Source organism: Leopardus geoffroyi, chromosome D2 (assembly GCF_018350155.1).
Source record: "Leopardus geoffroyi isolate Oge1 chromosome D2, O.geoffroyi_Oge1_pat1.0, whole genome shotgun sequence".
In the NCBI taxonomy this organism is placed as follows: Eukaryota; Metazoa; Chordata; class Mammalia; order Carnivora; family Felidae; genus Leopardus; species Leopardus geoffroyi.
Genome location: NC_059334.1, coordinates 53,374,593 through 53,391,640, shown reverse-complemented (window position 1 = coordinate 53,391,640; position 17,048 = coordinate 53,374,593). Strand labels below are relative to the sequence as shown.

General features: G+C 44.6%; 1 protein-coding gene and 1 long non-coding RNA gene across 2 annotated transcripts in view; one reads left to right on the top strand and one right to left on the bottom strand.

The window, feature by feature from the left end:
- Positions 1–1,069: 1,069 nt before the first annotated feature.
- Positions 1,070–7,107, bottom strand: HHEX (hematopoietically expressed homeobox). The gene is made up of 4 exons (XM_045438223.1): positions 6,588–7,107; positions 4,256–4,434; positions 3,997–4,047; positions 1,070–2,200 (listed from the first exon to the last, which is right to left on the bottom strand). The coding sequence occupies exons 1-4, from the start codon at positions 6,949–6,951 to the stop codon at positions 1,982–1,984; spliced, it is 813 nt and encodes a 270-aa protein (XP_045294179.1). The 5' UTR covers positions 6,952–7,107; the 3' UTR covers positions 1,070–1,981.
- A 58-nt stretch (positions 7,108–7,165) lies between these two features.
- Positions 7,166–17,048, top strand: part of LOC123576830 — a 40,396-nt gene continuing 30,513 nt past the window's right edge. The window contains exon 1 of the long non-coding RNA XR_006701603.1: positions 7,166–7,812. This is a non-coding gene — a long non-coding RNA (uncharacterized LOC123576830). The remainder of the gene's footprint in view (positions 7,813–17,048) is intronic.

Below are 17,048 nucleotides of genomic sequence, written 5' to 3'. Positions count from 1 at the left end.
AGGCACCCAACTCCACAAACAACTAGAGGCCTCCATGAAGGCCCAGGCTAGAAGGAAGAGGTTTCTGGGCCTCTCCCCCAACAGGCCTCTCATCATTTTCCTGGAATGTCAGATAGGCAAGCAACTGTATGCAATCCCGGGGCTAGTCAGAAACCTCAGGCCACCCTTCCTCTCAGCCCCACACCCACTCTTACCTGGGCGCTTCCATTCCCCCATCTCACAGTACCCATTCCTTGGCCCTTTGGCCTCCCCTCAGCCATTAGCCTCTTGCTCCCACCGGCCTAGACAAGGCCCTTCTTTCTCCTTCCTCCCTCTCAGCCATCCCCACCTCCTGCTCTCACGCCGCCGACATAAGTTACTGGAAGGGAAGCAAGTGAGAAAGGAGTGAGGGGGTATAGGTATAAGGGCCCCACCTGCTTCTGCACCTTGGAACAGTGGTTCTCAAAACTCAGGCACTCCGACCAACAGCTTTGACACCACCTGAGCCCTTGTTGAAGTGCAAATCCCGCTCCCACCCAGACCTGCCAAATTAGAAACTCTGTCGACGGGCCGGCAATGAGTATCAAGAAGTCTGCAGGTGCTCCTGAAGCTCGCTGAAGCTTGAGACCCGAAGTCTCGGCGCAAACTACCTCCCTGCCCTTGCCCGCCAGGTCCTCCCTCCCCCTCCGCGGACCCCCCTTACCCTGGCTCGGCCGCCTCGGGATGACGCAGTGTTGACTCACACGGGTCAAGGACGGTGGCCCGGGCCAGGCTGGGAGCCAAGGCGAATCAATGGGGTTCGGCGGCGGCCCCGCGCTCAGCCGCGCGGCGGACCTCGGCCCTCGCTCTTCCCGCCACCCGGCACGCCGGGGTTTCCCACCTGCAGCGCTCGGGGGTCCGCGGGCGGGAGCCTCCCCCTGCGGCGACGCACGCACACCGAGCCCCTCCCCCCGCCCTCCCCCTTCCTTGGGGAAAGGCCCAAATCTGTTTCCAGCAGCCCACCCACCCGCTGCCTCGCGCAGCCCCGCGCCCAGCCCCGCGAGGCGCTTGCGTTTGTTTCCCTGGAAGTAAGAGAGGTCCGACTAGATCAGTCGTCCCACCGATGGGTTTATTTTATACACAAGTTACTCATTTAAAAAAAACAACACCACCACCACCACCACCGTTTTGGCCTTTTTTTTTTTTACAGCGAAAAAATTATATATACACACATTATAAACACTGTTTGATATAAAACACAATATCTACAGTCTACTTACAGTTAATCAACTTGCTACTTCTAGTTCGTCTGTGATTAATTTTAGTCACCGACGAGTCAGTTTGTCTGCTTGATTTGTACTGTACTATTCCTTTAACACCTTGGTCATATAGGTACTTAGTGACAGTGCAAAACAAGCATTTAAGATTCTTATCAACTATTTCTCTTTGACAAAAAGAACACACACATCCCCGAGACAGAAGCTCTGAGATCACTTTGGATTTAAGGCAGCAGTATAAGAATGTAATATAAAAGTAAAGAACATTTCCTTTAAAAATATTCCAAGGCTGCCTGAAATGTGGGCCCCTTTTCCAAGGCATACCTCTGGATCTGGGATGCCCTTCTGCTTTTCCATTAAGTAGGATGTAGATACAGATTGTACAAACATCATTCAAGAAGATCTTATTAAAATCTTTAAAGTTATAACTTACAAATTTAACAAAAAATTCAAAAATTACTTTTTATAAATAGAAAAACCAATTTCCTTTTTACAAAGGGGGTGAATCTAAGCAGTGAAGAGTCCCTTCATCATTCAACCTAAAATCAGTACATAAACCATTTAAGTCAAAATTAAGGTTTCAGTGTAAGTTTGCTGTTTAGCCAGTGCACCAAATATTTTAGGTTTCCAGAATACCAGGAAATTGATTCCCTTTCTCAGAGTTTTCCAGTATCGCCTATGGAGATTCTCTGTAGCAAATGTTATTCCCAAATCCAGTTTTCCGAACATGCCAATGTCTACGGTCATCATCCAGCATTAAAATAGCCTTTATCGCCCTCAATGTCCACTTCCTGATCAGAATCCTCTGAAATCTCTGACTCAAGGTCTTCCTGGGAGGCAGGGGAGGGCGAACACTGAGAGCTATCTAGAACACCTTTATTCTGCTCACTGGTCAAGTCTTGCCTTTGGTCACAAGGATTGTCCAAACTTTCCAGTTCTTCTTTTTTATTGCTTTGAGGGTTTTCCTGGATGAAAGGAATGAAAGTGAAATTGGTAGGCTCGTGAAATATGGAGGCATAAGAGACGTAGATCAGAATGTGTTTTCATTCTTTATCGTCTTTAAAATGTTTAGTTTATTGCTGTCAGCTATAATCTTTTTATTCAGAAAACACATATTTGTGCTTCTGTCTCACTTTAGAATAAAAGTGCCTGTCACATCAGAGAAAGATCATGCTCTTGTGAGAAAAGAACAAGCAGTCACAAATATAACTAAATGGGTTGTGTCAAATGAACACTTAGCTCCAGCCCAGACTCATGGTCTCAAGGCTCTAAGAGTTTAAGGGAGAAGGGAAATCAGATTACTACAGATACACACTATCTTCATTCTTCAAGTATTTTTAAACCTTGCCAATTAACAGGGTCTCTCAGCCATTTAAAAACTATGAATGCTATGTAGTGAATTCAGGAGAAAGTTTCAAAATCATTAGATTGAATCCTTTTTCCTCCATTTTCTGGACTAAATTTATAAACTTATAAATGATACGGAGCAACTTACAAAATCATGGCAAAGGTAAAAATGCAAAACTGAAAGAATGTTGCCAACTGCAAAGGGAGACAATTCACTGCAATTTACTTAAAACCTGGAGAAAATTTCTGGAATATATATTCCCACACATTACATAGGAACCGCTATTTTAAAAATTCCTGGTAAACTGCAGTCAAATCTTTGACCAAGAACCAAATAAGTGAGTGAATTCTTAATCCTGTTTGTCTAAAATAGACATAAACACTACAAAGAAATATTATGATATATTGCTATGGTTTTTTTTAAGCAAGACTATAGAATAATATATTCACCAGGCTTGCAACTAAGTAACAAACAGATGCACAGGGTCAGAGATTGAGAGGGAATCTGCAAATTTTTAAATCATGTTAGAATAATGAAATTATGGGATATTTTCTGTTTCAAAGTGTTGTGACACCATCTGATTTTTAATGAAAAAGTTATGATTGCTAAATTTAAAAATGTACACTGCTTTCAATTTCCCCACTCGTATTACTGTTTCAAAAATATTTTATTTATTCTAAACTGTACATACACTAACAAATGAACAATACAGCAATTGTCAGATAACTATGGAGAAGACCTGCAGATTAGAACATCAAAAACAAATCTTTAGCTTTAAGTCAATAGAGGTTTTTCAAAAACTGAATTAGCCTTTACTTTTTATCGCATATTGCGTAACAAGGTCATTGGAAAAAAAAGACCGTTAGTAAGTTTCGGCTTGTATATTCTCTTACATGTCTTATATTCATTTTAAGAGCTGGCATTAGGTGGGAAATAATTTTAAACTCTTTGATATTTAATTCTTCTAAAAACAGTGCAAACAAGACTGAAAGGTGTTTATTTCCTTATATTTACCCTTGAGCTCTGCCTGGTTTTATTATGGCTGTGTAAATAAAAGAAACAATTTTCTCCCAAAGATAACTGCTTAAGTCATTTACTGTCAATTACTTTATCTTTCCTGCGTTAATTAGATAAACAACATATGGGGTTTATAAAACAATTAGCCCGGAGTTTTACTAGCCAGTGTGTGAAAACCCAAGCATAATTGATATAGGAACTGCATTAGGTGCTTTTAGCATTACTGCCACCTGAGCAACTCATCCTGAATTTCAGCAAGACTATTTGCCTTTTTAATCAAGGTGAAGAGGTTAAATAGTCTCTCAAATGACTTTTGCATACAACCCATAACAGGCTTCGCATTGAGATAACATGATAAAAATATTTATTTCCATAGAAACACAACCATGTCGATACCTGTTTTAGTCGTCTCCATTTAGCGCGACGATTCTGGAACCAGGTTTTGACCTACAGGAAAGACAGAAAGAAAACTTGCCACGAACCCAAGGCGGCTGGGGGGATAATGGAGAAGCTGATCCGCGGCTGTCGAGCAGATCAGCGCTCCTGGCGTTAGATAGCGCGATGAGACCCGCCAGAGCGCAAGGTGGCTCCAAGTCTGTCTTCCGCCCGCGACCCCCGGCCCAGGAATCGGCCCCGAGCCCACAGGCGCGCTCACCTGTCTCTCGCTGAGCTGCAGCATCTTGGCCAGACGCTTCCTCTCCGGCGGAGAGAGGTATTTCTGGGTCTCAAACTTCTTCTCCAACTCGATGGTCTGGTCGTTGGAGAACCTCACCTGGCCACCTTTCCTTTTATGCAGAGGCCTCTGCAAGAAAGGGCTCCAGAGCAGAGGTTTGCCTAGGGGAAGCGAGAGAGCAAGAGAGCCTAGGGTTAGTGGGTGACAGCCCTGGAGCGGCCAGGCCCTGGGAGTGACAAAGGGGAGTAGGGGATGCAGGAGGACACTCAACCAGACATGTTCACATATGCCCACCCACCCAAGGACCCAGTACGTGCCCACCAAGACACATACATACCCAGAGACAGAAACACGCAAAGTCACACACACATACGCTGCATATGCACGCAGACGACCCTTGTACACTCACAGACACAAACGGCCATCACACCCATAGCTGGATTCAAGCGCAAATCTTTTGACCCCCAAAAGAACACCCACTATAAATTGAGCTTAAAAATAAACGCTCTTGAACGAGTCGCTCTGGAATTTATACACAACTCTTCTCACTTCTAGGCCCTCTCACTTGGTGAGCCGCACTTTCCAAATACCCAGAGTCTGTCAGTGTTGGGAAGGAACCGGGCTGTTACACTACCCAAGGCGTTCCGGCCCGGGGCCGCGGGCAGGAGCCTGCTTGGGAAGCCCTCGGGCCAGGCGCCGACTCTAGGCCGTTCCTGGAGCTTCCAATCCTAGCTCCAGGGAGCAGCGGCCTCCTCTGATTTCACACCCGGCGGCGGGGGCGGCCAGTTAAAGCTACCCCGTGGGCTATGGCAACATTTCCGTCAATGTGTTTCCTGTTGGTCTATCTCGAAAAACCCTTTGCTTCCTCCTGCGCGGTCCCAGCAGTAACCCAAGGAAACCCAGGGCGCGCTCTGTGAAAACGTTCACCCCAGGCCGTGCCCGGCTGAGGGTCCCGCTCTGGCCCCAGCAGGCGAAGACAGTCACGCCGGGGGTCACCGCCCGCACCAAACCCTCGAGGCTGGAATCAAAAATACAGTAAAATATTTTTTTAAATAAAGAACTAAAATATAATCCCCTCCAAATCTGTCTAACGATGAGAAAGGGGGGTGGAGAGCTGTGCTAGATGCCGCTTCATAAACATGAGGTCATTAAAATGTTAATTAATGAAAATGCTAGTCTGTCTCTAGGGTCCCTACAGAAGCTGCCAATAGCTGAGAGAAAATTTAAAACCCTGGTGGCCCAAGGCAAGGACCCCCCCCCCCTTTCTTTATTTCCCCCTGGGCTTCAGATGCCAAAGACGCCAAAGGCCACCCGGAGTGCGGCTCACCGTTGGCTTATTTCTTAGGCCGCGCACTGAGGGGGACAAGCCCCGAAAATACCATATGCCCTAGGTGTCCTCACTGCCTTTCCTACTCCAAAGACCTGTCAGTCAGTCCGTCCGTCTGTCCGTGGGTCTGCAGGCCTGCCCCCAAACACTGAAAGCTGGCATTGTTGGTTTGGTTTTTTGTTTTTTTTTTTTCCAGATTTTGCTTACGTCAGGCTTCAGACTAGTGCAAAACAGCCTCGGGGAAAAAAAAAAAGGAAGCAACTGGTTATTTTAGCTGCCATAAAGTCACATCCCACACAGAGGAAATGAACAATATCAGAAAAACGGATCCCGGCTATCAGAAGTCGAGTGTTTCCTGAATTTGTCTGTATTGAGGATGTCGATAAAATAATCAGCAGCGTGCACTACTCCGGGGGAAGGGTCTGCTTCATGCAGCCAGGAAAACACTTAACAGCTTCTGAAACCAGATTTACTCCTATCGAGAACTCAAGATTTCCTGTATGAACGGAAAGGGTCAGGCTCTTTCACTGCACAAGCTTGTTGAACCAGGTCCAGCCTCGTAACCACCCGGGCCCGGCAGCTATCCCTGCCCCATAGGGCCCGCCCGGGGCGCCTTGGCACTCCCTTCCCGGTCCCTCCAGCTAAGGGGACCCCACCCCGAGCGACACACGCGCCCCAAGACTGCCTTCGGCCACAAGCCCCCGTGGCAGCGCCAGAGGTCTCGCCCGGGCCCGCGCGCCCCGACGCCTGCAAGGTGCAGGAAAACCAATCTGAGTCATGGTGCGGTCAGCCCGGCCGCGCGCCACTGGGGGGGCCCGCGCCTCCTGTCCCCGCGCGCGCCCGAGAGCCGCTTTTCGATCGCTTTTGCCACAACTTTCTATTGCCTCCCACTCCGCCCCCGCCGCCTCCTGGACGCTGCCACCTGCCGGGTGGCGCCTTCCTCGCCGCCGCCGCGGCTCGGCCCCGCCATGACCCGGGCCGCCTTACCCAGGGGGTCGTGGCGGAACAGGGCGTGCGTGTAGTCGTTCACCGTCCGCGGGAAGGGGTACAGAGGGCCCCCGAAGCCGCTGGATCCGTAGGCGGCGGCCAGCGCGGCAGCGGAGTGGTGCGAGAAGGCGGGGTGGATCGGCGTGGGCTCGTACACCGGGGTCCGGTAGGAGGACACGAGGCTGGTGAAAGAGGAGTTGGGGGACGGCAGCGTGGGGGCGGGGGTGGGCGCAGCGGGCCCGCGACCCAGGATGTCCTCGATGTAGAACGGCGTCGGGTGCGCCGGCTGCAGCAGCGGCGTGGGCGCGTACAGCGGCACCCCCACGGCACCCGCCGCCGCCGGCCCGGGGTGTGGGTACTGCATGGCTCCGCTGCGCTCCGGCCCCTCGGAGAGCTGGCGGCCCGCGCCGCGGCGCTACATTTATCCGCGCTCCGCGCTCCCGGCGATAGGCTCTGCCGCCCACGGGGTGGGGCCGCGCTCTCTGGCCCCTTCCTGCCGCCCGGCCCTGCGGCCAATGGCGCGGAGCCCCGGGAGCCGCCTCCCGCCCCCACCCTTGGCCCGCCCCCGCCGGCCGAGCTCCCCGCCCCCCGGGACGCGCTCGCTTGCAGCCTTTTAGGACCCTGCGCCCCGGTGCCCGGCTGGCCGCCGCCGTCGCTCGGGGTTCCAGGCACCCTGGTCCGGGAAGCACTCGAAGGAAGCCCAGGGCCATGTCCGTCGTGGGAAGACACGAGGAAAATAGCGCCTGGAACACACGGACCCAAGTGGTCCCAGCCCCTGTCGGGAGGCAATTCTGCCGAAACTCGGGGGGCACTGGTCCAGGACCGGGCCCAGGGTGACAGGGGCCTGTCCCAGGCACGGAGCAGCTGGACTCGAGCCTGGCAGGCGTAGAGGCCGCTGGCAGAGCCGCGCCTTCGCAGGCCTGAGAGTACTGTCCCCGTCGGCGCGCTCGCTGGAGTAACGGTGGCACTGGCTGTTGCCCGGGGCGTCTCCGGAGCACGTATTGGGAGAGTGCCCTGAATTCCTGGGGCAGCCCCAAGGACAGAAATCCAGCCCTTAGCTGCGTCCTACTTGGGGTAAGGACGACTAGACTTCAGGGGCTCCGGGCTCGTGGCGGCTCCAGCCCCTTTCATTTGTGGGCCCCCGCACTCAGCCACTTCCGTGAGGACGCTCGCAGAAGCCGCTTCGGGGAGGAATCAAGGGAAGGCCTGGGTCTTACGGCGCCAGGTAGAATTTGTGCAGTCTTCTCCGATCCAGTGGGGTTGCTCTGTGTCCCCTATCCCCGGGTCCTGGGGTCGCAGCTGCGCGCAGCACTGCTTTCCAGTTTTGCACGTGTTTTCTATTGAATCTGTGGCTCTACCCCTTGTGGCCTCGGCTCTGTGCAGCTCCACTCGCCTGCGGGGCAAGGGGGCATTTTCTTGATTGACGCCCTCCTGCGGTCGTCACACCTCGCGGTGAGCAGTTTCTGCTAAGGTCCTCAGTTAATCGTGGAGATGCAGATTGCCCAGCTTTTTCTGTTGAGATTTTTTATTTACATCTTGGAACTATTTTCCGACTACAGCGGGGTGGCAGACTAAGGCAGAGTGGATTGGCGTCTGGTTGAGCCGAGTTCGAGTTTCACTGCGCACATTTCTGTTGAGCAATTAGTGTGTGTCAGCAGTGAACAAGACAGATGTAGTTTCTGTCCTGTAGTTTCGCCTGTCTGACGGAGGCGAGAAACAAACTTTAATGCAATGGCTTATGTGTGTGCTAGGAAGGAGAAGTACATAGTGATCTGAAACCTTACAACCGAGGGACATCACCTAGTTGGGGGAGGGGGTTTGTTAAGGGAAGGAGAGTGTTCTCCAAGGAAGTGATGTTTGCAAAGTGAGTAGTTGTCAAAGAACCTGGGGAGGGACGAATATTCCAAGTTGAAGGAGTAGCATGTGAGTGTGGTCAATGAAACTTTGGTCAAGTCATTTTCCCTGAGCTTTTCTGAAACATTTGGAACTTAGCCTAAAGGCTCCTAATCTTTTGGGGGTGGAGTCATAGGCAACTTTGAGAATCTGATGACAGGCAAAAGCTACAAGCACAGACAGACCCAGTGAGCGTAACATGCTATCATTTGAGTTAAAACATTAGGAGAGGGCAAGGATATTTATCTGTGCCTTTGCTCTAGTATGTGAACTATCTCTGGGAGAATACACAAAAAACTAGTAACATCAGCTGTCTAGGAAGAGAGAGGTGGATTTGAAGGAAGAACATGCTATATACTTGGAATATTGGGAGAACTGAACCATGTGGATGTGTGACCTATTCACAGAATAAGTAGATCCTTGAAGAAATGGCTGATTCTAGGTCTGGGGCAGGAAAAGTACAAGGTAAGCCCAAGGCACCTTGTGCTAGAAACCACAGAAAGGAGACAGACCGCCTTGATGAGTCTCCCATTGGCCAAATTTGGGGTGGTTTAAGCATCAAAAACACATTTTGGATTATAACACATTGAATATAACAGTTCAAAGTATCACTCTCTGTAGTGATTCTCAGAGAGAGAGGGATGGTGAATGATAAAGCTGAAAGGATGCCAGCTAAGAAATGTAAAACAAAAAGCTTGATAAAATCAAACATGTAATCATTCATTCAAGAAAGAATCATCTTTAGGGATGCCTGGGTGGTTCAGTGGGTTAGATCCACTGTGGATTTCAGCTCAGGTCACAACCTCACAGTTGCTGGGGATCAAGCCCACCTTGAGCTCTAAGCTTGGTGCTGACAGTGTGGCACCTGCTTGGGACTCTCTCTCTCCTCTCTGTCTCTCCCCCACTCATGGGCATGCTTGCTCTCTCTCAAATAAACAAAACTTAAAAAAAAAGTATCATCTCTCAAAGTAAATAAATAAAACTAAAAGAAAGAAATATCATCTTTGGACCAGAGCCATGGAGTGAAACATCATGGAGAATGAGGATTTTTACATCTCAGGGTATCACACCAATTGATTGGATCCTAGATTAAAGGGGGGAAAGGCTATAAAAGACATTTTGGGAGCAATAGGGAAAAAGCGAAAATGAATTGTACACTAGATGACATTAGTAAATTAATGTTTATTGTGTTATGTGTGATATTGGTATTGTGGGTAAAATATCCTTATTCTTGGGAGGGGCAGGCTAAAGTATTTAGGTGTGAAGGGTCATGACATCTGCAACTTTCAAGTAGTTCAATATACCCAAAACATACATGCACATACACACACGTATAGATAAACAGGGTGATAAAGCAAAGTAGAAAGTTCTTCATTGGTGAATTTAGTTGAAGCTTATACTAATGTCCATTGAACTAGTTTCAGCTTCTCTGTAGATTTGAAAGTTTCCAATATAAAACTTTTTAAAGTATGATTTCAGATGTTAAAAAATGAAAGCAGTCTCATTTTTTGAAGGTAAAAATTATTTAAATTGTTTGTTAAGTCTGCATACAAGTTGCCCCTGGAAACTATCCATGGAGGGCTGTTTGAGAATCATCGGTCCCTCTGTGGTCCGTTCGGATGTTGTGCCCCTTCCCCCAGTTATTATTCTCACCGCATGGCTTGATGGAGAATTCAGGCAAGTGTGCTCTTCTGTGTACCAAGGACAGAGACAGGATTTGGGGACAAAGAAAGGACAATTATTAGCTGAAGCTCAAGGGTGCCTTCAAAAGTTATGTTTGGGTCTTCAAAGATTGGGACCCCAAAGAACTAACCAGGTAACTGATTATTGTCTACTCACAACATATTTCTCCCTTGTCTTTGTTTTTCTTTTCCTGCCCCTTCCACCCAGCAAGCAATTGAGATGATTACTCTAATTTATGCAATGCCTTTACAGTAAATCACTAGCCAGCCGTCATTCTCCATCTTCAAAAATTGTATGAGTTTATAGTTTATTCTGTGCGTGACTTAGCAGCCAGCCAAAACGATGTAAATCTACAAACCTTCCAAAAATAAATACTAACATGCTAGGAAAATAATCACTGCTATAGGAAGAGGAAGCATCATCCCTTTCTTTGATTTAGCCACAGACCCTGTGAGGTAGATGGAGATCTTAAAAGGCATTGATATAACATTCCAACTCCGCTACATAATGCTCACCAGCAAATTGAAGCACTTAATTCTGTTGAGCTATATAACACTGCCTCTTCTAAATCCAGTCGTCAGATCCATGTTCATTTTGCTACGGTTAAAAAAAAAAAAAAAATTACAACCACATTTGTGAATGTCACATTTATTGAACTACATAATTTTTAATATCACTTGTGTAGGTTTTATAGTTTGTTTTATTGTTTTAAAAGTCATTTGGGGCTCTAAAAGAACTAGATTTTTCCGAAGTTGTCCTTATAATTTTTTTTTCACACAGTCAGAACTAATAAAACAAAACTGTTATAGCTATTTAATTCAAAATCTCTTGGAGTTTCAATATTTTTTCTCTGCTGGATACTAAAACCAATAAAGCTACATGAGATTTTAATTATATTCTGAATTAAACAAGACCCTCTCCAAAAATTTGGCACCATTTATTTTAGTCACTGCTATTACAAAAGAGACCAAACTTCGTAGGAAGGGAAGGTGGGTCTCACCTCTAATTTATCTAGTAAAAACTTAGGTAATTCTTTTTTCCAACTTCTTTTGTTTTTAACAGATATTTAGTAAGTGAATTAAGAGAAATAAACTTTACAAATAAGCAAGTGCAACTTATTTTCAATAATTACACATAGAGGTCAAACTTCAAATTAGCTACAGCTTGAAAGCATCTATGGATTTTATGATAGCAATTTGGTCCCCTTTTTAAGTTTGTTCATTTATTTGGGGGTGGGGAGGAAGAACTGAGAGAGAGGGAGTGAGAGGATCTCGAGCAGATTCCCTGCTATCAGCATGGAACCCAACCATGGGGCTTGATCCCATAAACTGTGAGATTATGACCTGAGCCGAAATCAAGAGTCAGATGCATAACTGAATGAGCCACAATTTGGTTCTATTTTTACTTACACTGAAAGTTTTATTACCTTCAAGTGCTGGGATGACTAAATCATTTATTAAATCACATATCAAATCATTGTATTATTACATTTAATTAAAACTTGACAAAATCTAATTACTTAGTGTTTTAAGGCTTTACTAACTTGCAGAATACTAATGTTATTAGATACAAATGTCTCATCTGCATCATGGATGGGATCAGAGCTCTGGAACACATGGGCAGTAATCACCATGATATCGACCCAGTGATGTCTATATTTCACATATTATACCGTACTTAGCACTGTAATGTGGATGTACTGATCAAGAACGGTTTGATGAAGCTTATGCTGTTTATTTGCTCAGTTAAAAAAGTGATGAAGCTCTCAATAATAAAATAATAAAAAGATAACCCCGTTTTTTTAAATGCAAAAGATCTGAATAGACATTTCTCCAAAGAAGATATACAAATGGCCAATAAGCACATGAAAAACTATTCTATGTCACTACTTATCAGGGATATACAAATCAAAACCACAGTAAGGTGCTACTTCATACTCACCAGGGTAGCTATAATAATTTTTTTTTAATCAAAAAATAGCAAATGTTGGCAAGGTTGTGGAGATGCAGAATCCTCAGACATTGCTAGTGGCAATGTAAAATGAAGCAGCTGCTTTGGAAAACAATCTGACAGTGTCTGAAAAGTTTATAAATCTTTTATTATTTCTTCTTTTGTGAGAGAGAGAGAGAGAGAGAGAGAGAGAGAATCCTAAGCAGGCTCCATGCTCAGTGCAGAGCTCCATGTAATGCTCAATCCCAGGACCCTGGTATCACAACCTGAGCTGAAACCAACAGCCACCCAAAAAAAAAGTTTAAAAAAATAAAGTTACCGTATGACCCAGTGATTCCACTCCTAGACACATACCCAAGAAATGAAAATATATGTCTGCACAAAAACTTGTACACAAATGTTCATAGCGGGATTATAATACCCAAAAAGTGGAAACAACCCAAATGTCCATCACCCTACGAATGGGTAAATAAAACATGGTGCATCCTAGCAATGGAATAATGTTTGGCAATAAAAATGAATGAAGTACTAGTGATACATGCTGCAACACGGATGACCTTTGTAAACACTTTCCCTGTCATGCGACTTTATTAACTGATATTTTACCAGTGTTATTGAGAAACGGTTGACATACATCGATTGTATAAGTTTAAGACATACAGCATGATGATTTGATAAACACATATTGTGAAATGGTTACCACAATAGGTTCAGGGAACATCAATCTTCTCATATAGGTACAATAAAAAGAAAAGAAGAAAATATTCCCCTTGTGATGAAAACTGTTAAGATTTACCCCCTTAACGACTTGCTATATCATACAGTATTGTTAGCTATAGTCATCATGATGTACATTGCATTCCTAGCACCTATTTATTTTATTTTTTAATTTACATCCAAGTTGGTTAGCATATAGTGCAATAATGATTTCAGGAGTAGAATCCAGTGATTCATCCCCTACATATAATACCCAGTGCTCATCACAACAAGTGCCCTCCTTAATGCCCCTTGCCCACTGAGCTAATTCCCCCACCGAAAACCCCTCCAGCAATCCTCCGTTTGTTCTCTGTATTTAAGAGTCTCTTATGTTTTGTCCCCCTCCCTTGTTTTATATTATTTTTGCTTCCCTTCCCTTATGTTCATCTGTTTTGTATCTTAAATTCCTCATATGAGGGAAGCCATGATATTTGTCTTTCTCTGACTAATTTCTCTTAGCATTATACACTCTAGTTCCAGCGAGTACTTATTTATCTTATAACTAGGATTTTGTACCTTTTAAACATCTTCCTCCAACTCCCTCTCCCCCCACCCCCTACGTCTGATAGACACAAGTCTGATCTCTTTCTCTTAGAGTTGTTTTTGGGGTTTTTTGTTTAGATTCAACATGTAAGTGGGATCATGTAATATTTCTCTTTCCTTGTCAGACTTATTTCACTTAGCATAATGCCTCCGAGGTCCACTCATCTTGTCACAAAAGTACGATTTCCTTTTTTTAACATTTGTTTATTTTTGAGAGACAGAGAGAGAGCACAAGCAGGGGAGAGGCAGAGAGAGAGGGAGACACAGAATCTGAAGCAGGCTCCAGGCTCTGAACTGTCAGCACAGAGCCTGATGCAGGGCTCGAACCCATGAACTGCGAGGTCATGACCTGAGCCAAAGTCGGAGGCTTAATCGACTGAGCCACTCAGGCGCCTCTCGATTTCCTTATTTTTTTGGTAGCTGCATAATATTCCATATATTTATATATTCATCCATTTACGGACACTTAAGTTGTTTCTATGTCTTGGCTATTGTAAATAATGCTGCTAGGAACATCATGAGGGTGCAGACATCTTTTTCAGTTAGGGTTTTTGTTATCTTTGGATATATCCCAGAAGTGGAATTGCTGGATCATATGGTAGTTCTATTTTAAATTTTTTAAGGATCCTTCATACTGTTTTCCATAGTAGCTGCACCAATCTGCATTCCCACCAACAGTGCACAAGGGTTCCCTTTTCTCCATATTTATGCCAACATTTGTTGTCTCTTCTCTTTTCTATGATGGTCATTCTAACAGGCATGAGGTGATAATCCCACTGTGGTTTTAATTTGCATTCTCCTAATGACTAATGATGTTGAGCACCTTCTCATGTACTGGTTTTTGAGGGTTTTTTTTTTAAGTTTATTTATTTATTTTGAGAGAGAGAGTGTGTGGAAGAGGGGTAGAGAGAGGGAGAGAATCTCAAACAGGTTACAGGCTGTCACAGCAGAGCTGGACTCAGGGCTTGAACTAATGATCTGCAAGATCATGACCTGAGCTGAAATCAAGAGTCAGACACTTACTGGGGTGTCTGGGGGGCTCAGTTGGTTAAGCATCTGACTTCAGCTCAGGTGATGATCTCATGGTTCATGGGCTCAAGCCCCACGTTGGGGGTCTGTGCTGAAAAGTTCAGAGCCTGGAGCCTGATTTGGACTCTGTCTCCTCTCTCTCTGCCCCTCCCCTGCTCATGCTCTGTGTCTCTATCTCTCAAAAATAAAAAAAAACATTAAAAAAAAAAAGTCAAACACTTAACCAACTAAGCCACCCAGGCACCCCTCATGCACTGTTATCCTTTCATGTATCTTCTTTGTAGAAATGTCTTTTCAGGATCTCTGCTCATTTTTAAAGTGGGTTATTTGTTTTGTTATTGAATTGTATGAATTCTTTCTATGTTTTTGATATTAACCCTAATCAGATATATGATTTGCAAACATACTTTTCCCATTCCACAAAGTGTGCTTTCACTTTGTTAATAATTTATTTTGCTTTTTAGTTTGATGTAGTCCCACTTGTTTATTTTTTATTTTGTTTCTTTGCAAACACTTTGCTATGTGAAAGAAGCCAGACACAAACATCCCTGATGAACATAGATGCAAAAATCCTCAACAAAATACCAGCAAACCAAATTCAACAATACATTTAAAATATCATTCACCATGATCAAGTACAATTTATTGTAATATATTGCAAACATGGTTCAATATTCGCGTATCAACAGGATACATCACTTCAAAAAGAAAAAGGATAAGAATCATATGATCATTTCAATAGATGTAGAAAAAGCACTTGACAAAGAACAACATCCATTCATGACAAAAATTCTCAACAAAGTACGCTTAGAGGAAACATACCTCAACATAATAAAAGCCTTAGATGAAAAACCCACAGCTAACATCATCCTCAATGGGGAAAAACTGAGAGCATTTCCCCTAAGATTAGGAACAAGACAAAGATGTTCACTCTCACCACTTTTATCCAATGTAGTAATGGAAGTCCTAGCCACAGCAATCAGACAAAAACAAAAATAAACTTTTGGGACTACAAAAGCTTCTGCACAGCAAAGGAAATAACAAAACTAAAAAGCAACTTATGGAATGGCTGAAGATATGTTTTTTAAATGTTTATTTATTTATTTTGAGAGTGCACACAGGTGTGTGAGAGCAGGGGGAGGAGGAGAGAAAAGGAGAGAGAGAATCACAAGCAAGCTCCATGCTGCCAGTACAGAGCCCAACATGGAGCTTGATGTCACAAACCATAAGATCATGACCTGAGCCAAAACCAAGAGTCAGGTGCATAACCAACTGAGCCACCCAGGTGCCCCTGAGTGAAGATATTTGTAAAATGATGTATCCGGTAAAGATTTAGTATCCAAAATATATAAAGAACTTATAAAACTCAACACCCAAAAACTAAGTAATCCAATTTAAAAATGGGCAGAAGTCGGGGCATCTGAGTGGCTCAGTTGGTTGGGCATCTGACTCTGGCTTAGGTCATGATCTCATGGTTTATGAGTTTGAGCCCCACATCGGGCTCTCTGCTGTCAGCACAGAGCCTGCTTTGGATTCTCTGTCCCCCTCTCTCTGCCCCTCCCCTGCTCAAGCTCTATCTCAAAAACAAATAAAACATTTTTTTTTTTAATTTTAATAAAAAAAAAAGAAACCAAACAAATGAGCAAAGGGGAATAAAAAGAGAGAGATAAACCAAGAAATAGACTTTTTGAAAAGAGAGAGAGAAAGCATGAACTGGGGAGGGGCAGAGGGAAAGGAAGAGAGAGGATCCTAAGCAGGCTCCACGTCCAGGGCCAAGCCCGATGTGGGGCTCTATCCCATGACCATGAGATCATGACCTAAGCAGAAATCGTGAGTCAGAGGCTCAACCGATTGAGCCACCCAAAGTGCCCCAAGAAACAGACTTTTAATTATAGAGAACAAACTGATGGTTACCAGAGGGGAGGTGGGGGGGGGGGGGTGATGAGGATTAAAGAGTACACTTATGATGAGCACACAATAATGAATAGAATTGTTGAATCACTATATTGTACACCTGAAAGTAATATAGCACTGTATGTTAACTATACTGGAATTAAAATTAAAAACTTTAAAAAATTAAAAAAATAGAAAACAAGGAAAAAGAATTTTCAGAGGGAATGAGGATAAGAGCAGGAATCATAGCAATTGCTATGGAGTTTCTGTGGTGGCAGTAGCTGTGAAATGACAGGAGTCAGAATGAAAAGCAGCATCTTCTATGCGCGGTGGCTCGTGGCACTGAGCCATAGTTTGGCACCCTTCTCTTTCATGGTCTTGGGAGCAATGATTGTGGAAAAGAAGCAGAAGGATGTCACACATGGAGGTGATAGAAGGCCAGCCACAAAATGAGTATCCTCTCATTGTTTTCTACCTTATTATACCTCCAAGGCTGAAAGTCTAGAACGCTTTTGCTGCATTTTGATAGTCCAGCAGATAGATAATAGCTCCATTTTATAGATGAGAAGTAGGCTTAGAGAAAGTAAACAATTTGTACAAAGGCACAGAGCTAATAAACAAAGCAAGTATTTAATCTCAGTTATGATTCTTTTTTTTTTATTTTTTATAAATTTTTTTTTAATGTTTATTTATTTTTGAGACAGAGAGAGACAG

Coding starts and splice junctions, on each gene's coding strand:
- HHEX (XM_045438223.1), bottom strand. CDS start 6,951: ATGCAGTACCCACACCCCGGGCCGGCGGCGGCGGGTGCCGTGGGGGTG. Junction 4,435..6,587: donor GTTCCGCCACGACCCCCTGG/GTAAGGCGGCCC, acceptor CGCTTCCCCTAG/GCAAACCTCTGCTCTGGAGC. Junction 2,201..3,996: donor AATGGAGACGACTAAAACAG/GTATCGACATGG, acceptor CCTTTCATCCAG/GAAAACCCTCAAAGCAATAA.